Below are 21917 nucleotides of genomic sequence, written 5' to 3'. Positions count from 1 at the left end.
GCAACGCCCGGTGCGCCTGGTGACGTCGCTTCCGGCGCGCCGCCGCCTCGGCCGGGGTCGTGTGGCGTCAGCGCTTCCGGCCGCGCCCCGGGCTGAGCGGGAGTAGCGGCCGCGACCGGGCTGGGAACAAACTGGGAACGGGCCGGGAACCGTGTGAGTGCGGGAGCCATGGCGGGATGGCCCTCCCCACCTTCTTTTGCTCCCCTCTTTTCCCCTTATTCCCCCCCTCCTCCTCTTCTTGCCCCTTCTTTCCCTCCTCTTTCCCCCACTTCTTTTCCCCTCCCTTTTCTTCACGCCCCCCCCCCCCCTTCCCCTCCTTGTTTCTCGCCTTTCCTCTCCCTTTTATTCTCCCCGTCTTTTCCCCCACCCCAGCATTCCCATGTGATCCAGATCCTTTGCAAATGGGTTTGGAAGTGGTCACGGTGGGGTTCTCCATGACTTCAGCAGCAGCCGCCTGGGAATCCTCTCCCCATTCCCTTTTGGGCTGGAGCTTTTTGCCTCTTTCGAGCCAGTTTTGCCTCTGGAAGGGGCGGTATTTCTGGGAAATGGACAGTGCTGAAGTGAGAATTAGAAGGGTAGTTGTGAAATAACACAAGAATTAGTTAAAAATAATTTTATTGGGGTAAAAAAGAGGTATTTTGGTATCACTGATTGTTTATAAAGCATTGGGTGAGATATCACTCAATTCCCAGGACAAGGAAAGAAATTCCTCAGGTTCTGGTAGGAATGGGATTAGACTCAACGGATTCCTCGGAGCACCTTTATATCTGTAGAAATATGGTTTGTTCTGGGTTCAGACATTTGGGAAAACAACCCAAAACTTCCGCTCTTTTACGAACTTTGGAGGAGCTTCAGACATTCAGGAAATAGGGCCCGTTGGAAGGTTAGAAATGGACCTTCAACATATGCAGGCTGTGAGTCCATTTTGAGGAATTCCCATCATTTTTGGGATTTTCGGTGTGTGAATACCATTATCCATCACAGAAGAGCTTGGAAATTTTTGCAGAAAGCATTTTCAGGCAGTTTTTTAGGATTGCAGTTAACTTCTGCTTAATCTTGCCTTCCTTTTATTGCCTGGTGAGGCCAGGAATCATTCCTTAATTCCAGGTGCCTTAACTTGGATCCAGCTCTGTTTGCTCTATCCCTGTCCCAGCTTCTGACAGCCCAAAGGATTTCATGGAAAATTAGGGTTGGGATTTAAGCTCAGATTCACTCACTCCATGGTTTTGTTGAGGAGTTGGAGATTGGTCTGAGGTTGGATTAAATGATCTTGGAGCTGTTTCCACCCCCAGCGATTCCATGAAACTCAAACCCTGGCTGCTGCAGACCTGTGGAATTCTGCTGGCTGACACAGGATCTCGTTAGCAGGGAGAAGAAAGATGGAAAGCAATCCCGTTCTGCTGGAATCCAAGTCCTCCCCCATCAACCTGCTGAACGAGATGCAGCAGCTGCGGCTGTTGGGCCACCTGTGCGATGTCACGGTCAGCGTGGAGTACCAGGGTGTGCGTGCCGAGTTCCCGGCGCACAAGGCAGTGCTGGCTGCCACCAGCAAGTTCTTCAAGGAGGTTTTCCTCAACGAGAAACCTGTGGATGGCCCCCGGAGCAACGTGTTCCTCAATGAGGTGCAGGTGGCTGATTTCGCCTCCTTCCTGGAGTTCGTGTACACGGCACGCGTAGAGGTGGAGGAGGACAGGGTGCAGCGCATGCTGGAGATTGCTGAGAAGCTGAAGTGCCTGGATCTCTCTGAGACCTGCTTCCAGCTGAAGAAGCAGATGCTGGAATCTGTGCTGTTGGAGCTGCAGAACTTCTCTGAATCGCAGAATTCTGAGGAGGAAAGCACTGCCCGCCCGAGCACTGCACCCATGGCAGAGGCTGAGCGGGAGCCTCCGGATTCTTCCATAGCCATGCCTGGCCATGGAGCATCTCCTGAGGGGCCGGCTGCCAAATCCAAGGAGAAGATGGACAAAAAGAAGGAAGTGTTGAAGGCTCCTTATGCCAAGATCCGCAGGGCGAGTGGGCGGCTGGCCGGCAGGAAGGTGTTCGTGGAGATCCCGAAGAAAAAATACACCCGGAGGCTGCGGGAGCAGCAGTGGAACACCAAGGAGGAAAAGCAGCCTGAGGGCAAGGAGGGAGAGCAGGAGCAGGTGGAGAACTCCAGCAAACCTGAGGGAACCTCCCCGGAAAACCTCCCCAAAGGCGAGGAGGACAAAAAGAAGCGCGGCAGCACCTTCAAGTGTGGCACGTGCCAGAAGGAGTTCCTGTACGAGAAGAGCTTCCTGAAGCACATCCAGCAGAGCCATGGGATCACCTCGGCACTGGAGTTCCGCTGTGAGACGTGCGCGCAGACCTTCGCCAACCGCTGCAACCTGCGCAGCCACCAGCGGCACGTGCACAGCAGCGAGCGCCGCTTCCCCTGTGAGCTCTGCGCCAAGCGCTTCAAGAGGAAGAAGGACGTCAAGAGGCACGTCCTGCAGGTGCATGAGGGCGGAGGGGAGCGCCACCAGTGCCACCAGTGCGGCAAGGGGCTCAGCTCCAGGACGGCCCTGCGGCTCCATGAGAGGACGCACACGGGACACAAGCCCTACGGCTGCCCCGAGTGCGAGGCCAAGTTCTCCCAGCCTTCGGCGCTGAAAACCCACATGAGGTAGGAGCAGCTTTCCCTGGACACGGGGTGCAGCCCTCAGGGCCTGCCAAATCCCTGTTATCTCTTCATGTGGGGGTTCAGCCATAGGGTCTCCCAAAACCCTGTTTACTCTTCATATCTCACGTGGGCCAGGCCTGTGGTGCGGAGAAATCCAGGTGGTATTCCTCCAGCAAATCCTTGGACTCAATACAAAGATGTGTGGAAATATTTGGAAAGGATTTGTCGGGGTTTTTGATGGGAAAACACGGATTTGGGGGCGAAGCAGGGGAAACAATGGATCTGGGAACAGGAGGAGGTGGCCGCATCACCAGTGTCACCCACACAGAGCTGATCTGGCGCCCGCTGGGTTTTATCTGTCCCAGGGCGTTTTTATCAGTGGAAAAAATCGTCTCTGAGGGGTTTAAACCTGGTTTTGTCAGTGTTTTATCTACTTAGGGCATTTTGATAATGAAAAAATTCATTTCTGAGGGACTTTAAACTGATTTTATCAGTTACTTCATGTGTCTCAGGGCAGACATTTTGATCAAGGCAAAAAAATCCTCTCTGAGGGCTTGAGCCTGATTTTATCAATTTTATCTTTCTGAGGGCATTTTTATCAGGGCAGAAATAGACTCTGAAGGGTTTAACCTGATTTAATCCTTTTTTTTATCTGTCTCAGGGCAGAACCCTTTTCATGGGGGCAAAAAGTAATCTCTGAGGGGGTTAACCTGATTTTATCAGTTATTTTATCTGTCCCAGGGCATTTTTATCAGGGTAAAAAAAAATTCTGAGGGACTTGGACCTGATTTTGTCAGTTACTTCATGTGTCTCAGGGCAGACATTTTGATCAGGGCAAAAAAATCCTCTCTGAGGGCTTGAGCCTAATTTTATCAGTCTTATTTTCTGAAGGTGTTTTTATCAGGGCAGAAGTCAACTCTGAGGAGCTTGAACCTGATTTTATCGGTCGTTCTACCTTGTCTCACGATAAGAGACAATTTTATCAGAGTAAAAATCTTCTCTGAGGGATTCAACCTGATTTTATCAGTTATTTTAACTATCTTGGGCCAGAGACGTTTTTATGAGGGGAAAAAAATCCTCTCTAGGAGGTTCAACCTGATTTTTTTTCTGTTCCCAGAGCCCTTTCAGGAATTTTGGACCCTGGAAACTCAACGTTGGGTGTGGTGGCAGCCAGTGGTGGGAATTTCTTATCCTTTGGGATTTATTTTGCCACCTGGATGTGCCTCCCCAGGAAAAGCAGCCATCCCAACCCCCTGAGAAGCTTTTCCTCACATCCCAAAGGGTTGGGCACCACAACCTGGAGAGAATTTTCTAAATTTGGCTGCGTTTCACCTTGAAAAGTTTGGTTTTACTGTAACTTTTTTGGATGTGGGCATTGATCCAGCAGTAAGGATCAATGGGAATGAGGGAAAGACTCTTCCTGGAGTTTGAGCATTCCTTTTTCCTTGCAGGATCCACACAGGGGAGAAGCCCTTTGTGTGTGATGAGTGTGGGGCCCGCTTCACCCAGAACCACATGCTTATCTACCACAGGCGCTGCCACACAGGTGAGGCTGGAAAACTGGGAAAATCCAAACCCAGACATTCCAGGGAAACTGCTGCCTTCAGAAAATGCTGCCTTTTATCTGTATTTTTATGGATAACACAAGATATTGTCGTCTCTTAGGTGGGATTTGCCTGAGAAAGGTTCCCAAGGATATCTCATGATTTTAAGCTGTGGGACAGTTGATTTAAACTGGATTTTGGGAAGATATTCCTCCCTGTGAGAGTGGTGAGGCCCTGGAACAGTCTTCCCAAAGAAGCTGTGGATTCCCTATCCCAGGAATTGTTCCAGGCCAGGTTGGGAGTGGCTTAGAGCAACCTGGGATAGGAGAAGGTGTCCTTGCCATGGGGTAGTTTGGAAGTGGGTGACCTTTAAAGGTCCCCATGGTGAGGACATGCTGCAGAATTTCTGTGGGATATTTAAGAGCGTTCCCAAAGCTCTGCTGGTTTCATCCTCCTTTTCTCCCTTTTTGTAGGGGAAAGGCCTTTCATGTGTGAAACCTGTGGAAAGAGTTTTGCCTCCAAGGAATACTTGAAACACCACAATAGGATCCACACAGGATCCAAGCCCTTCAAGTGTGAGGTTTGCTTCCGGACCTTTGCCCAGCGGAATTCCCTGTACCAGCACATCAAAGTCCACACAGGTAGGATGTGCCCCTTTTCTTGGATACACAGGTAGGATGTGCCCCTCTTCTTGGATACACACCCTTCACCACTGCAATCTTCCAGCAACAAATTCTCAGCCAGGTTTTTCCCCACATGCACCGCTTGATGTGTCATGTTCTCCCCTTCTCCCACTACTCCTGAGTGACAGTTCCCTGGAATGCTTCCACCGGCTGTGGAGATACCTTAATAACCTGCCAGGATCATTGGTGATGGAGAGCTCTGGTTTAGCTCCAAAGGTTTTTCCAGAGAAGGAGGAAAATGGGATCTGTTTCCAAACTGAGAATTTGCGGCATGTTCATCATGATCCCAGGGTTGGGAGCAGCTCAGGGGTTCTTGCTCAGAGAAGAGTGAATAAAGGGGAGGAATACTTGGATTCTGGGCAGGACTTAAGTCTCTAATAGAAAATCCATGGAAAAATGCAGTGGCAGCACAGCTTTATGGGGCTGGGAGGAACCTGCTGCCTCCAGCTGGGTCGCAATCTGACAACATTTGTACCACCAGGATGTTTTCCCTGACTGTTCCCTGCCAGCCAGGGCTTGCTGGGCATTCCTGAGGCACAGCAGCTCTGCTCTGCCCGCATTCCCAGGCTGTCTCCCATGCTGCATTCCCAGGGGAGCGGCCGTACTGCTGTGACCAGTGTGGGAAGCAGTTCACGCAGCTGAACGCACTGCAGCGGCACCACCGCATCCACACCGGCGAGAAGCCCTTCATGTGCAACGCCTGCGGCAGGACGTTCACTGACAAATCCACGCTGCGCCGGCATACCTCGGTACAGTCCTGCAATCCCAGCACGCCAGGAGCACGTTCCCACATTCCCGGGGCTGGCAGCTCAGCGCTGGCACAGCTCCTCAGAGCCACATTCGGTGGATTGATGGGTCAAGCCCACAGCAGACTTCTAGTTCACACTGATGGAAGTTGGGGTTAGGTGGGATCTTGGGAAGGAATTCTTCCCTTGGAGGTTGGGAAGGCCCTGGCACAATTTTCCCAGAAAACCTGTGGGTGCTGCATTCCTGGAATTGTTCAAAACCAGGCTGGATGGGGCGTGGAGCAACCTGAGATAGGGGAAGGTGTCCCTGTCCATGGCAGGGGGTGGGACTGGATCATCTTTATGGTCTCTTCCAACCCAAACCATTCCATGAGTCCAAACCAAAAACCTTTCTACCAGCATAAAATACAAGCTTGATCCAAACCTTTTGTCATCCCATATACAACTTTCTCTCTTCTGGTTATTCCTTTGCAGATCCATGATAAAAACACCCCCTGGAAGTCCTTCCTCGTCATCGTGGAAGGAGCCGCGAAGAATGATGAGGGGCACAAAACAGAGCTTCCCGACGAGGAGTACGAGGTGTCCCCAAAAATCCCAGTAAAGTTGCTGTCCTTCCCAGAGAACAGCCCCTACCAGAGCCTGGCAGCAGTGCCAGAAAGTGGGAATTCCAGCATGAACTGTAAGGCCTCCGGAGCACAGGAATCCCTGCTGGGAGAACTTACCGTGCTCCACACGCAGACAGACTCTGGGCAGCCCCAGCTCCATGCCCTGGTGAACATGGAATAATTCGGGATTGCTTCCTGCTCCTTACGCTGCACCACTTGTACGGTCCTTGGCCTGAGAGTGGGAAGCTGGGAAAGAGTGGAGTTCCAGCTTTCCTCTGGAAATTCCTTCCCCAGCTCCATCTCCTGATGGTCAGGCAGGATGGCACCACACCAGGTGGGAATTTATGGGAGTTGGTTCCCTGGGAATTCAGGGGGTGGCTCAGGTACCTTGGTGGTGCAGGTTTGTTTTCCAGGGAATTCAATGCCACATGGACAATCAGGAGAACCGATGTTTCTCCATTACATTCACTGCGTTTTCCCCAGTGGAATTTCATCCAGGAAAAGTCTGGCTAAATTTGCTTTTCAGGAAATGCTGGTTTCTCTCTGCTTTTGCCAAAGATCCCAAAGAGTGGGAGCAGCTTTGGAGTTTCATTCCAGGAGTTTGGAGTCCCTGAGCAGCAAAAAGGGGCAGGTGGCACTCAAATGCTACTTCCTTGGTTTTACAATTCCATGGAAACCGGAGCAGTCTGGCACTTGGATCCTGTCAGTTCTCACCTTCCAGTTGCTCCAGCTGCCATGGAAATGGGCACTTAGAAGACCAGAATGTCTCCTACAGTAAAGTCTGTGAAAAGGAGCCGTGCTGGAAGAGGCTCAGTTCAGAGGCTTTTCCTGCTCCATTTTAGTGGAATAGGATTTGGGGGATTTCCCCTGAGCAGGGAAGGAGCCTTGGAGTGTTGTCCAGCTGGGCTGACTACTGTTTTTTCAGAACAGTGACTCATTGCTATGGTGTAATGCTTCAAGCCTCAGGATGGGCTTCCCAGTGTAAAAACCCACAGCTCTTCCCATTCCTTTTCCCATTTCTTTGCCTGTTCGTGTAGTATTCCCCCAGCAATTCCTCAGCTGAAGCTGTGAGCAGAACTTTGGGAAAGGTAAGCACAATTCAGCCTGGTGAGATCCAGCAATAAAGACACCCCCGCCCCACCACCCCCCCCGACCTGTGGCACAGAGCTATTTTTTGGGATAAAGGGAGGGCAGAGGCATTCTCATGGAATTCTAAGCTAGAAAAAAGGGAATTTTTGTACCAGAGGACATTTCCAAGAGGTTATGTTTGAGATATTTATTCCTGCTGGAGCTCAGTTACTCCCAATGGAAGGAAAGGGGTTGTAGGTGCATTTAAAGGCTGAGCACTCGTACTCTGGGAACCTACGGAAGTGAGTTACTTGTTTGAGCTGTTCCTATTAAACTGTGGAATATGAAGACCTCCCAGTGACTCAGTCGTATCCAGTGGGACAGTTTGGGATACTGACAGGCTTGGAAAGTTTGCCTGGAGAAGAGAAGGTTCCTTGGAAACCTCACAAGGGGCCTACAAGGAAAAGTGGGAGGGATTCTTCATCAAGAATTATAGTGACAGGACAAGAGGGAGGGAATGGCTTCCCAGTGACAGAGGGGGAATTCAGGTGGGATGTTGGGAAGAAATTCTTCCCTGTGAGGGTGGGGAGGCCATGAAAGGGTTTTCCTAGAGAAGCTGTGGCTGCCCCATCCCTGGAAGTGTTCAAGGGGCTTGGAGCAAGCTGGGATAGTGGAAGGTGTCCCTGGAACAGGATGAGCTTTAAGGTCCCTTCCCACCCAAACCATTCCACGATTCCTAATTACACCCCCTCCCAGCCTCCATCATCCCACCACGCTCCAGCCTTTTGAGTTTTCCGGAAGAACCGCTTCTCCCTCCTTCCATCCATGTTTTTCACTTTATTCATGTACAGAGTCACACCAAACATGATATTCTTGCTAAGGCCATTTCCTTAAATAAGTTTTCTGAGTAGAGAGTGATGGAAGTGGGGCAGGAATACAGCGGGAGTGGCAGACTTGTCACCTGGGAACTGTCACAATTCACCATGGATACAGCAGAGGACATGCTGGAGCTACTCACACACAACTACCAGGTGTAGGGATGGAGTAACAGCCCTCCTGCTCCTCCTGTCCTACAACACTGACACAGAGAACGGCAACAGAACCAAAAAAAAACGCCAGGAAAAGTGAAACCTCCCAAGCTGTGCTTCCCCTCATCCCAGCTCCCACAGTGCTGGATGCCAGACAAAGCCATTCCTAAGAGTGGAGATGGATGAAATCCGTGTGCTTCCAAGCCTGGAGCTGGGAGTTCCCCCCCCCATCTCCCAAGCCCAGGCTTTTCCATATGTTTGGGACGTTTGGGATGAAGAGATCAGGAGGGGTGGGAAAACACTAAACCAAGGAGAATTTGGCATGGATCAAGATTTTTGGTTTTCAGAACTTTAGAGCCCAACAAGCCAAGCGCTATGCAAAATCTAACATTCCAACATGACTTGTTCCAGAGGAAAGATGGGCTGAGGCTGCCTGGAGCCTCCAGAGCAGCCCTTAATTAATGAGTTCACTCTTCCCAAAGAGTGACAAATTGCACAAGCTCCCGACACCACTGACACATCCCTGAAAAACCAGGCAGCTCAATACTCTCTCAATCACACATCCATCAATTCCTGCAGGAATTTTTCAACTTCTCCCAAGCAAACTGTGCACCCCTGCCACACAGATTCCAACAAGGCTCCTGTGGGATCAACACCCACGTGCAGCTGAGGGGTTGGAATTTAGGGATTGTGTCCAGCACACGTGGAGGGCAAGGTACAAAAATAGGTCCTTCCTCTGGTGGAATTATTTGGGAAGTGGAGGGATGGGATGCACCACGAACTGAAGTGGAAAATCAATCCAAGAAATATGGAAACCAACCAGGACCTAGAGCTGACACCGATCCCGGCGCTCCTGGAATGCCTTTGGCGTGGTGGGGGTGTGTGGGATATTCCCAATTCCCAGAGCCTCCGGCTAGCACCACTTCCAGACCCCCAAATCCAAGTGTATCCAACACTTGCGAACGGGAAAATGGGAACACAACGGGCTGGAAGCGCTTACTGGTACTGTGCTGGCCTGGATGGAATATTTACATGCTGGAATCAATGGAACAGCAGGAAAACTGGGAGCTGCAAGTGCAGGCACCGGGATGAGAGGGACCAAACCCGAGGAGGAGGAGGAGAAGGAATTCTGCTCCAAGGGCTTCTCCTGCCTTGCATCCACCTGGAGCGTCACCACTGAGCAGGGGCTAAAGAAACACAGTGAGCCATGGGAGTGGGAAGCGACGAAAGAAAGCGCGGGATTGGGTCGGGAATTCCCGAAAAGTCCTCGGCTGGAGGCAGGAAGGGCCCGTGGGCGTCACTTGAGGTCGCCATCACCCTCGCCCTGGATGGTTTTCTTGATGCGCAGCAGCATCGTGGTGAGCCACTGATCCAGCCGCGAGATGGAGTCGAATTCCTTCACCTGGCACCAGCAAAAATGCGGATCAGGGAGTGGGCAGGAAAAGGAATGAGGCAGGAATGCGGCGGGGATGGGAGGGGGGAGTGGCAGACATGGGCTTGTCCTGGGAATAAAGGGGAGGGAAAGAAGAGAGAAAAGGGAGGGGGGGATGCAAAGAAAGACAATAAAGAAAAAAAGGGGGAGAAAAGGGGAAAAAAACAAGGGGAAAGGGAGGGGAAAATAAGGGGGGAAAAGGGTAAACAGGCAAAAGCAAAAAAAGAGGGAGGGAGAAAAAAAGGAAGGGTGGAAAAGGGGAAGAGAGGAAAAATGGGAAGAAGAGAAAAAGAGGAAGAGGGGAAAGGGAAAAAAACAAGGGAAAAGGGTGGGGGGGGAAACAAGCAGGGGGAAAACCAAGGAGAAAGGGGGAAAAAACACAAGGGGAAAGTGGGGAAAAATAAGGGAAAGAAAAAAAAGGGAAGGGGAAAAAGGGAAGGGGAAAAGGGGGGAAAGGAAAGAAGGGGGAAAGGGGGGTAGAAAGGAGGAGGGGAAGGAAAGGGAGGAGAGGGAAAAACGGAAGGAGGTGAAAAAGGGGAAGGGCAAAAAAAGTGGGAAGTGTGTGGGAGAAATAAGGGAGAGCAGAGGAGAAAAAGGGAAAAGGCACAGGGCCACAGTCCAGAGAAGTCTCTCCAAACCCACCCCAAGCACTTTAAGCTCCTGTCAAACACCAAAGGAGCCAGAGCAAACCCAGGCAGGATCTGAAAACCCAGGAATGTTAAAGGAGAAAACTGGGACCTGGCTGGAGCAGCTCTGTCCCCGGCCCCTCTCTGCAGATTCCCAAATATTAAACAGGGCACAGGCACCACAAAGAGGAGAAGGAAGAAGCAGCATTCCCAAGTGAACCCATGAGTACTCACTGCCTCGGTGTAGGCCTCACTGTTCTGCTCCTCATGAGCTTCCAGCAGTTTCTGGGAAAACACCAGGAAAAATTAGGGAATGCTCTGTTCCTGCATATTCCCTGTCTGGCATCTCATCCCAAGGAACAGAGACCCATGGAAAGCACCCACCACAAACAGGAGTCCGGGCCAAACCCAGGGAAAAGTGAAGCTGATGTCCTCTAAAATTCTGGGATAAAGGAGAAAACCCCTGGAAAAGTGGGAAAGCCCCCTGGTTACTCACTTTCAATAGCTTGCATTCCCGGGAATCTGTGAAAGCTGGGAACATTTCTTCGTATTTCTCCAGCGCAAGCTGGAAAAGAGAAATCCCTTCACATATCATTCCTTTTTTTTTTTCCCCAGGATTCAAACTTCCCAGCCTCAAACTTGGGAAAGTATCCACCATGAATCCAACGTGACAGTGGCACATCAAGAATTCCAGCCACTACTGAGGAGGGATCAGGGATTTTGGGATATTGGCTGCGAGCCCACCAAGCTTCTCCCAGCTGGCCGAGGCTGGTGAAGAGAGATTGGGAATTCTGGGATAACTGACCTTGGCATTCAGCTCATCCACGATGAAGTGGCACAGGGCAGCTTTGAAGAAATACTCCTTGGCGCTGTACTTGAGCAAAGGGTTATCCATCGTGTTTGTTCCCACCTGGACAAAAAAAACCCCAACCAAACAAACAAACAAACAAAAAACCAAAAAAAAAACAACCATGGAAAAAAGGGGCAGGGAAGGAACGCCTGGATTAAGCCAATTCAAATTCCACCCTGAGCCACAGGGCTGGGAATAAAAGGCATGGGGAAAATGCCAAAAAACTGTTGGGAAGCAGGGAGGTTTTAAACTCATCCCATGGGAAGTCAGATCCCGCCAGGCTGATCCCTGGTTGATGAGGAAATGGAAAAACAAATCCATTTGGGAAAAAGCTGCTCCAGGATTAACTCGCTGGAAGCATCAAGCAGCAATGCCGGTATTCGCAGGTAAATATCCAACAAAAGGCAGAGTTGATATATCCAGGAGGGAATTTTCTGCCAAAGGGAGTTGTAAATACATTCAAAGGGGAATTTTTCTGAATTTCTCCCAACCTTTTCCTGGAAACACTGAAAATCAGGGATGTGGCACTTGGGGACACTTGGCCATGCAGGGGGAACAGTGGGACTCTGACATCAGAGAGCTTTTCCAAACTAAACAATTCCCTGATTCTGGTAGTTTTGCCAACCCCCTGAGCCCTTTTCTTTGGGAAGAGGTGCTATTCCCATGGGATTTGGCTCCTGACCTGCTCGTAGATTTCGATGGCTTTCTGGTACTGCTCCAGCTGCGCCGCGTAGGCCGCCACCTTCAGCAGACACTTGTTGGCTGAGCTGCAACCACATCCTGAAAATCAGGCCCTGAATCCTGGGAATTCACCAGCCTGTGCCCCAGCACCCCTTCCCGGAGAGAAAAGTGGGAACCCACAGCTGGGATTTAGAGGAATTCTCTTGGAATAGCCCAAATTACAAGTGTGTTAGTTCTGGGAGTGTCTGGGATGGATCCCTGTTCCTGCCCTTCCCGCTGATCCCAAGGACTTGCCTGTTAGATTCCTCTCCCTTGTAATAATCCGCGGCCTGCTCGTAGTGTGCGATGGCCTGGGGACAGAAATGTGGGATCAGTCATCCTGGGATAAAGCATCCTCGGCAACAGCATCAACATTCAGGGAGAGAGATGGAGTGGAGCCAAGGAAGGAAATCCTTGCCTGGAAAATAACCGCTAAATCCCATCCAGTTTTATCCTGCAAAATTCTAGCAGGAGATCCACAGCAGGATTCCTGCTCAGGGAACTGGGAAGTGGGAATGAGGGAATGAGTGCTGATGTGGGAACTAAAAGTGACAGAAAATGGCTCCATGACATTTCAAAGCCCTTTCCCAATCGGAAACACCAAGGCGGAGTCTCACTGGAGCATTCAGCCAGTGCCGCTGGCACAGGGACACACCAGAGGCTTGGGATTGCTCCATGAAAGCCTCCAGGCTGGGAAAACCATTAACTCCAACTCAGGGCTGGATTGCACCTCCACTAGGAATTCTGGCGCTGGAATGGGAGATGGGAAGTCTTGAGCTCAGGGCATGGAAATCCCAGGACGGTTTGGGTTGGAAGGGACCTCAGAGATGATCCACTTCCACTGGGGGAACATCTTCCACTATCCCAGGCTGCTCCAGCTTGGCCTTGGACACTTCCAGGGATGTGGCAACCACAGGTTTTCTGGGAAAGCGGTGCCAGGGCCTCCAGTAACATCGCTGATGATGTCACCAGTGACATCACCGATGTCCCCTCACCTTCTCGATGTCCACCAGCTCAGCCTCATAGATCTCAGCAATGGTGATGTGGTGCTTGGCAGCAATGGTGAAGCGGCCCTGGGGACAGGAGGGAAGCAGGATAAGCCGTGGCATTCCCAGGAAGCCGCGCGGCATTCCCGGGAGCGGGGCCTTACCATGTCAGTGTAGATATCGATGGCTGCGTTTAAGCAGTTGATGGCCTCTGCAGCGTGTGTGAGAGACAACAGCATCAGCCACATCCCATTCCCAAATCCCACCCGGCAGCTGCTCCAGGGAGTATCTACCTACAGAGTGGGCTCTGGAATGACCTCAGCCCCAGCACACCCAGCAATTCCCAAAGGGAACAAACACCAGGATGACCCAACCCTGAGTTTGCCGTCTGCATCTCCCAACAAAGCAAACTTCAAGGGATAAACTCTAAAACACTGCTATTTTCCAGGAAACTTGGGAGTTTCACCACTCCAAAAGGGTGTTATCCACCCTGAGTTTGTTCCCATGTCTCCTGGGATAGTGCTGGTGGGAGGTTGGGGATTTGCTTCCAGACCTATCTAGGGAAAAATGGATCAGAGACTTCCCCAGAAATCACAACCAGGTTGAAAGAATCCCAGATCCTTTATTCTCACCCCAACAAAGGCCAGGACTGGGGAAGCCTCGGGGACACAGCAGGGATCCCACTGGGATCCAAGCCAGTGACTGCCTGAAGCCATTCCTCAGGAAGCCATTCCCTAAAGCCAAGTCAAACCAGGATGGAAGCTGCCAAAAGACCCAACACCCTGCAGCATCCCAAATCCCAACAAACACCAAGAGGAGATGCCAGGATAGTGCTGACCTCCTGCATCATCCCAAAGCTCCTCCTGGAAAGGCAGGAATGCACGTCTGCCACCGCTGAGCGTTTGGCTGGGAACAATCCCAGATTCCGCTGCTGGGTTCCACTGCCTTACCTTGTGGATCCGCTTTTTTGTAGGCATTCCCAGCATCCACGAAGCTGGTGGCTGAGTCGTGCTTGCTCTGGAGCTGCATGTGCAGCTTGGCCGCCTGGCAAAAGGCATTTCCTGCCGCTGGAAAAGAAGGAATACCGATACCGTGAATCCTGGGAATGAGCGGGAATGCACTGCTTCGGGGACCTGGGGAGATTTAGGGATAAGGGCTTCCCAAGCAGGATCACCTGCTGGCATTTTAAAATTCCTCAAAGATCCTTCAGCTTTGCCCATTCTCACAGTATTTAAATAAAAATTGCATGGACAGAGAGACCATTCCCCATGGAATTATTCACAGGAAAACATGTGGGTACTCTGGGATCACCCATGCCCCCCTAGATCCCAGGATTTGGACTCACCACTCCAGTTTTTGGCGATCTTGAACATGTTGGCAGCCCTGGTGTACATCTCACAGGCCTCTTCCACCCGGGTGTTGCCCCTGGAATGCAGCAGGAATGCTCCTGAGGCCGGGCCGGGAAGGAACATGGCTCCGGAGCCAAAATTGGGATTGGGAATCTTGGCCTCTTCAGGCTCTGTGAGGCTGATCCCACCCCTCATGTGAGAACACTGAAAGCGGAATGCTAGATTTGGGGGCTCTCCCAGAATTCTAAAATGCCAAAGGTCAGATTTTTGGTAAGGAAATCCACATTTTTCATGGAAACCTTGGAAAAAAAGAGGCTCTGGGGGGACCTCCTTGGTCTTCATAACTTCCTGACAGAAGCCAGGTGGGATCAAGCTCCAGTCCCACAGCAAAAAGAGAAATCCCAGAATCCTTAAGGTTGGAAAATCCCTCAAGCACACCAATCTAACATTCCCCCAAAATCCATGTCCCCAACTGCCACATTCACACTGCTCTTAAACTGACCACACAACAGGGATTATTTCATTTTCTTTTCCATCCCTTGGGGATTCTGGCGTTTTTCTCCTCTCCCTCTCTCCCTCTGGCAGCTGAGCACAGTTGGTTTGGAAGCACAGGCGAGATTTTTGGATCCCTCCTTGCCCTTGGAAGGCGCCTCTGGCATGAGCCAAAGCCAATGGAGACAGCACCGAGGGATGCTACACCCAGAGAGGCCTCTGGAACAGGGCAGGTCCCAGCCTTTTAATCCCAAAAAATTAGAAATGAAAGGAATAACAGCTCTTGTGCAAGGTGATGGAGCAATTCCAGAAAGAGCCCAGGTGGGAAGAAGTCGTTAGGCCAGCACTGAGAGGCCTGGACATCCAGTTTGCAGGGAAGGTGCCAAGAGCCGAGTCACCCCCCCCCACCCTTTCCATCCTCTTTTTTTTTTTCCTCCATCTGTTTTTAGTCCTGAAAATTAAAAATTCCTGTCTCGAAATCTCTGCCCGTTCTCTCCAAGGATTTTCAGGAATTTGCCATCCGGATTATGCCCCTGGAGCAGCCCTGACTGATTAATCTGACGGAGGCCGGAGAGGAATTTCTATTTAAAACTTGTGGGTTTTAGGGCGGCCACAGCCAATTTTTTCTGGGCTGATGGATAAAATCCTCCCGGCCTTCACAGAGCACCGCTCCGGGAATGTTCTTTCCGTAAAAAACTCAGGAAAAGCGGGACTGAGGTGGCCACACCATCCCTTTTCCAGACACACCCCCAGGAAGAGCGAGGCTGGAGCAACCAGGCCCAGGGAAAAGGACGCTCTGCCATTTTCTGGGATAATGCCAGCCGCAGCCCCGGGGTGCCGGGTGTTCCCTGGGATTTCGGGAGAGCTCATCCCTGCCAGGGCGAATCACGGGGATGCCGGGAGATGATTTCCCCCGGGAGAAGGCCGGGATGAGCGCGGGGCCGGACGCGGGGAGGGGACAGGAGCCGCAGAGGCCGAGCGCGCTCGTCACATCCTTATGGCCATGGATGGCCAGGAGGGGCTGCTCCAGGGGGATCTGGGTTTGGATCGGGATGGGAGGGCTCCGTGTGCCGCCCCATTCCCCGGGCCCTAGCAGGGATAAGGAAGACCCTCACCCCACGGGGGGGGGGGGGGGGCAGGAGTTGTGAAAAAGGGGGAAGAGGTAGGGAAGGGGAGGATGGAAAAGATGGGGAAGGGGGGCAGGAAATAGGGAAGGGGGTGGATGTAGAAGATGGGGAAGGAAGGGAGGTAAGAGATGGGAGGGGGGCCAGGACTCAGGGGGGTGATCCAGGAGCTGAAGGGGAGCGGGAGCTGGGAATGGGGCTGCGGAGGAGCTGGAAGGGAGGCAAGAGCTGGAGAGGGGGATCCAGGAGCCGGGGAAGCGGGGGAGATGCAAGAGACTGGAAGGGGGGAGCAAGACATGGGAAGGGGGATGCAGGATCCGGACGGGGGGATGTGGGAGCCGCTCACCCGAAGAGCCCCCGCAGGAAGGAGTGCGAGCCCTTGACCCGCTTCTCCGCCTCCGCCATGAGCTGCACGGCCTCCCGCTCCTTGCCGGCGCTGTCCATCGCTCCCGCTTTTCCTGCTCTCCTTCCTCCTCCTCCTCCGCCGCGGCACCGGGAGCGCGGCGGACGCGTGCGCGGGGCGGGGCGCACGCAGGATGCGGGACCCGGCGGGGATCGGCGATGCGCGGCTCCTCCCGGCGGGTGGGACTCGCGCAGCCGCGGTGCTCTAGTTATTCCCAAAGGGGGATTCCTTCATGAGCTATCTCAAAAGACGGCTGTGCTTGGTGCCGAGGGAATGGGAGCTGGCTCCCAGCTTAGTGCTGGCGGTGGGATCTGTGTCAGGTCAACCCTTATCCTGACGGTCATTTGTGTCACTCTGCGAGTTTCCTGGGAATTACCTCACCTGTAACGCAGGACAGCTGAAGCTCAGGTTCCCGGGAGGTAGACTACACTTTCCTGGGAATGTTCCACACTAAGGGTTATCAGGAGAAGGGTCACCTGTGTCCTGCCCCCGTTACCTGAGCGCACATTTGAGTTGTTCAAAAACGCCCCTGGAATGAGTGAGCCCTGTACGAGGAAAACTGGGATATTCCCGCCTGATCCCTCCCCTGCGCACCCGGGCCGAGGGAATCCCGTAACCCTGAACAACGCGCTGAACTACAACTCCCGGCGTACCCCGCGGCCGGCGCGCAGCGTAACGGCACCGCCCCGCGCTCGTTATCTCCATGGCGACGCTGGCGCATCCCGGCGCCGCTCCCATGGGAACGTCCCGCATGGCGTCCCGGGAACAGCGGGAACTGGGGAAGAAAGACCTCGCGCTTCCCCCGGCTCCGCTGTCCCGGATCCCTCCCTATGAGGGAATGCCGGCTCTGCAATGCCGGGAACACCCTGTGATGATCCTCCGGGAAAGGACATCCCGGCTCCGGTGTCCAAGGAATTCCAGGTGAGTGACCTGGTTTCAGGGCTGGGCGAAATTAAAGCCGGGAGCGCTTCCCAAGCCAGGAATTGCCATCGCCATCCAAGCCCGCTGGGAAAACCGGGAACTGTTCTGCACTGGATCCCGAATAACCCCAGGGGTTTTTCCCTTTTCCAGGCAGGACAACATGAAGGCTTTTTCTCTCTCTGATCTCGGGCTCCCAACAGAAAACAAAGCTATCCAGGGAATTCTCTGCCCCATGGCTGTGGACCTCTGCCACCTTCTCCTCGCCCTGGAACGGGGAGATGGGATTTGTCCAGCCTTTCCCAATTTGGGGGAAAAGGCAGGAAAATTAGCCAAAGCTATGGAAGAACTCGCTGCTGCAGCAAGGAGGTGAGGTGGATGGGAGTCTCCTGGGTGGATTTGGGGGCTGGGAAGAGATGGAAAAGGTGGCAGGGAGCATCCTGCTGGAGAGGTGGGATTGGGAGTGGGGAATAGACAGGAGTGCTGAGCCCAGTCCTTCCATTCCAGGCTGGCTGAGGATTCCAGCGAGGAAGGGAGCATGGAGATGTGTCCCATGGGTGAATCCCTGCTCCAGGCTGGGAGGGACGTGGTGCTGGCAGCATTCCAGCTCCAGGAGCATCCGGACAGCCCTCAGCACCAAGAGCACCTGGCAGGGGCTGCCAAGAGGACCCTGATAGAGACAGCAAAGGTGAGGGGGACACTGGGAAGGGACACTAGCGGGGGAAAGCTCCAGCAGATCCATGGAGCAAACCACACCTCGTCCCCACTCCAGGGATGAAACGGGAATGGGAATTCCTGACCTGAGTGGCTTTTCTGCCTTTTTTCCTGGTTAGATCCTTCAGCTGGAAGAGGCTGCAGGGATAAGGAGGATCACTGGCGCTGCCAGCTGGCTTCTGGAATGCCTGAGCATGCTGCAGGATGCCCGGGATGCTCCAGGGCTGCTGGCTGCATTCCAGGCCTTTTCTGAGGCTGTGCTCCTGCTGAGCCGCCTAACAGCCAAGCGCCTCCAGGAACTTGGATATTGTCCTGGAGGGAAGAGCTTGGCCCAGACCCTGCAGCTGCTGCACAAGTGTGTCCCACTCATCCACACAGCCAAGCACCGTGCCCTGACACATTCCAGGGATTGCCAAGCTGACCTCTCCCAAGATTCTGTTTTCCAGCTGATGGAGAGGACCATCAGGGAACTCCTCTCTCTGCTCATGGAGCCACAGGACAGGAGTGGGATCTTCTCCCAGCAGGTGAGCAGGCTCCAGGCTCTCCTCTCCCATCCCGACCCCCTGCGCCTCTCTGAGGGCACGTTCAGCTCACACTTGGAAGCAGTCATTATCCATGGAATGCTGCTGGCAGAGTCATCCAGGCTGGATCTGCAGCTGGAGCTGGTGGAACGTTGCTGTGTCCTGCTACAGCTGAGGAGGAGCATCTGCAGCCGCATGAGCCAGAGGGAGGAACAGCCAGGACAGAGCCAGGGAGAACACAGACTGGAGCAAGAATGTCACAGCTTGAGAGAGGAACTGAAAAACCTGGATTGGACAGCGCTCAGGGCCACATTGTGCCAAATCCTGGATGGATTCTTTGAGCAGAAGGAGCCCTTGAGGCAGCTGGTTGAAGGTGCCCTTAGCCTTGCCCATTCAGGATGTTTTCCAGCAGGACCAGGAGAAATTTTGAGGAAGCTCCAACCCCTCATTGCCGCCTTCTTCGCTCAGGCCCAGAAGATGCTCCAAGCAGCCGATCTGGTCCTGGCCAGGTGTGCCAAGGCCCAAACTGCCAGGGAAATCCGGAAGGGTGTGGAGCACCTGCAAAGCCTCCTGGCAAGCCTCCCTTCCCTGCTCACGGAAACAAGAGGGAATACCACAGAGCAGCTCCAGGCCCTGCACTGTGCCTGGGCCAGAGCCACTGACAGCCTCTTGCGCTGCTTTGAGGAGACCATCGGCATGAGAGAATTCCTTGAGTTATCCATCCAGGAGCTGGCCAAGCACAAGGAATGGTGCGAAGCAGCACTGGAATGCCAGGATCCCGAGGGATTCTCTTGGCATGCCACTTGCCTCACGGGCTGGGCACGCTGGGTAGTTGGAGCCACCACCCGGCACGTGGACAGGGCCACAGATCCCATCTTCAGGAATGGTTTGCTGGTGTGGGTGGAGCAATTGGCCAAATCCATCCTGGAGTTGGGAGCAGTCACACCCCTCATTCCAGGAAGGTCTTCCTGCCTCCAAAGCCAGGATGCCTTTTCCCAGGCAGCGAGCTCCCTGATGGATTCTGCTCTCCGTGTCCAAACTGGGCTGGATGGGTCCAACCACCCGGAGATCCTCAGCCCGCTCCGTGAGCAAGTGCGGAACACCAAGGTGGAAGAGGGGCTGGAGCTCAGCCTGACCCACACTGGGATACAAACCAGTACGGATGAGGCAGCATTCCAAGGAGATATCCAAAGTCATCCATCTTCACCACCAGCTAACTTCCACCTGGATCCATGGAAAGCCGACACACACCCTGTCATCACAGCTCTCCTGGGAGCATCCCTAGCCCGTGACATGGACACTGTCCGTGCTGCTTGCTCTGTCCTGCTAGAGCTCTCCAATGGCTGTGTGGAAGCAGCACGGGAAGTGCTGCCCATCGCTGAGCCCCTCCAGTTCCAGGTGCTGGAGCAGCACCGGGATATCACAGCACTGACAATACAGATCATCAGCCTGGCCACAGAAACGGCCCCCGGGCAGCTCCCTGCTCCAGGCAGGCTTCTCCAAATGGCATTCAGGCTCTCAGGAAGGATCCAGGAGACTCAGGAGTGCCTGGCAGCTGTGGCAGGCTCTTGGAATGGTCTGGCCAAGCAGGTGCTTGGATTTATCCTATCGGGTGACTCTCCAAGAGGGAAGCAGGCTTTGGATGAGACCCTGCTGGGTTTAGCAGGAGCAGTGCAGTTGGCAGGAGACATTGCAAGCACAGCCTGCAGTAAAGAAAATCCCAATCCCTCCCATGTTCAGGAGAGCTTTCTGCAGCTGCAAGCCAAGTTTTCCTGTGCTCAGCAGAACACCAAAGTGTTCCTGGAGAAGGCAGCATCCTTCAGGGAATCCTGTGGGATGGAAAAGGCCATCCTGGAGCTGCACGGTATCCGGTGGGCCAATGGCATGCGTGTCCTGCTGGATGCCATGGATCAGTTTGTGGGCAGGGATGTCCTGTTCCTGAGGGAGCTGAGCAGAGCCGTGAGCAACAAGGTTGGCCCACAGAGCCTCCTGGCTGCTGTGGCTGAGAATTCCCTCAGGTTGCAGGAGGCTGCCTGGCTCTCCTACTTATCCTGCCCTGGAGACCACAGTGCCAGAGAAATCCTGGTGCTCCGGGAGGAGATCCAGGTGCTCATGGAAGCACTGCTGGATGTGTCCAACACCCTCCTGCTCTCCCCACTGCCTACTGCCAGCTTGGCCATCCGCTTTGAGCTCCTGCAGAGGGATGTGGCCCTCAGGGCCAAGGCGCTGTTGATCCACATGGAAAGGGTCAACATGGAACAGCTGCAGCTCATCCAAGATGTGGCTGGAGGAGCTCTGTCCAACCTCACCCAAGAGGAGAGGGAGAGTTGCAAAGAAGGTTTTGAGGAGAAGGCAAATCAACTCATGGCTGATGTCCAGTGGGTCAGGAACACCCTCCGGGATGCTCTGGACACTGGTGCTCAACTTACATCGCAGCCTGGCCTGCTGTCCATGGCTGACCACCTCCTGCTCCTCACGGCTGATGTCGTGGGAAGCGCCCGGCAGCACTTCAGGAGCCACCGGGACACTGGGAATCCCTGCCAGGACACTGGAAATCCCTGCCAGGGCAGTGGGGATCCCCACCTGGACAGCGTGGTGTGGTACTGGTCGGCCAAGGCACACTATCTTGTCACACGGCTCCGGGTTATCCATGGAATCGACAGGGACATCCTGCGGCGCCTCACGGAATGCCTGCAGTGGGAACACTTCTCAGCATCACCCAACAGCACAGCCAGACTCTCCCCAGCCCCAGAGCCCACTGAGGCAGCAGGAATTCATCCATGGAGGAGCAGAGGAGTGAGTGGAGCCATGCAGGAAGTGGGTGAGCTGGTATGGGAGCTCTTGTCCCTGGCAGGGTGTTGGTCAGGGCTGTCCATCATTCCTGGTGCTCCCAGCATGGAGCAGGAATGTGAGGGATGCTGGCAGGGCCTCTGGAGGTCAGCAGGCTGACCCTGGGCCACTCGGGCAGCTCAGGTTGCTGGCAGCCTTGGATTCCTGGATATCTGATCGGCCAGGCTCTCCTACATCCATCCCAATCCACCATTTCAGAGGCAGAGGGGCTGTAGAACTCTCCCCTCAAGTCCACACATTCCCTCTGGGAATACCAGCAACTCCATTCCCACGGCTGTCAGGAGCTGGGAAAGGCTTTGGCACAGACCCAGGTCGCTCATCAAAGTGCTTTAGAAGTCTAATTGTGCTGGGAATCAATTGCAAACTGTAAGCTTGCAGGACACCCTAATCCCATTTGGAGATGGCTCCAAGGGCTTTGGATTTAGGGAGAAGGGCTAGCGGGAAGGTGGAGTGGACCAAGCAGGGGGTGGGCAGCTCTCCCTCCAACTTTCCTCACCAAAATCTCCTTCAGAAACACCCAGGTAGAGGAGACTACTCAGCATCGATATGTCCACACATTCCAGGCTTGGAATCTGCTCCAAGACAGCACCAGGATGGCCCTTCCAGGCTCTCCCCTT

At 53.5% G+C, this 21917-nt stretch overlaps 2 protein-coding genes across 4 annotated transcripts; one reads left to right on the top strand and one right to left on the bottom strand.

The window, feature by feature from the left end:
- Positions 1 to 74: 74 nt before the first annotated feature.
- LOC136286429 (GDNF-inducible zinc finger protein 1-like) lies at positions 75 to 7635 on the top strand. Of its 2 annotated transcripts, none has more exons than XM_066177989.1 (6): positions 75 to 153; positions 1369 to 2644; positions 4093 to 4187; positions 4659 to 4826; positions 5460 to 5617; positions 6089 to 7635. In XM_066177989.1, the coding sequence occupies exons 2-6, from the start codon at positions 1380 to 1382 to the stop codon at positions 6398 to 6400; spliced, it is 1998 nt and encodes a 665-aa protein (XP_066034086.1). In that variant the 5' UTR covers positions 75 to 153; positions 1369 to 1379; the 3' UTR covers positions 6401 to 7635. The 2 variants fall into 2 exon arrangements, with proteins under 2 accessions (XP_066034086.1, XP_066034085.1); XM_066177988.1 differs by having other exon boundaries at positions 98 to 153; positions 1366 to 2644.
- A 469-nt stretch (positions 7636 to 8104) lies between these two features.
- Positions 8105 to 16385, bottom strand: LOC136286430 (beta-soluble NSF attachment protein). Of its 2 annotated transcripts, XM_066177990.1 has the most exons (11): positions 16241 to 16385; positions 14275 to 14354; positions 13880 to 13996; positions 13094 to 13140; positions 12939 to 13016; positions 12199 to 12254; positions 11906 to 11990; positions 11179 to 11283; positions 10870 to 10938; positions 10608 to 10658; positions 8105 to 9717 (listed from the first exon to the last, which is right to left on the bottom strand). In XM_066177990.1, exons 1-11 carry the CDS (start codon positions 16336 to 16338, stop codon positions 9613 to 9615), a joined length of 891 nt encoding a protein of 296 aa, XP_066034087.1. In that variant the 5' UTR covers positions 16339 to 16385; the 3' UTR covers positions 8105 to 9612. The 2 variants fall into 2 exon arrangements, with proteins under 2 accessions (XP_066034087.1, XP_066034088.1); XM_066177991.1 differs by lacking the exons at positions 13094 to 13140; positions 16241 to 16385 and having other exon boundaries at positions 14275 to 14348.
- Between the last annotated feature and the right edge of the window lie 5532 nt (positions 16386 to 21917).

The sequence above is a fragment of the Chamaea fasciata genome, unplaced genomic scaffold, assembly GCF_029207755.1.
Source record: "Chamaea fasciata isolate MVZ Bird 193981 ecotype frontalis unplaced genomic scaffold, bChaFas1.0.hap1 SCAF_3, whole genome shotgun sequence".
NCBI classification, from domain to species: domain Eukaryota; kingdom Metazoa; phylum Chordata; class Aves; order Passeriformes; family Sylviidae; genus Chamaea; species Chamaea fasciata.
The sequence above is the reverse complement of the archived record's forward strand: the minus strand, read 5'-3'. Positions and strand labels throughout refer to the sequence as shown.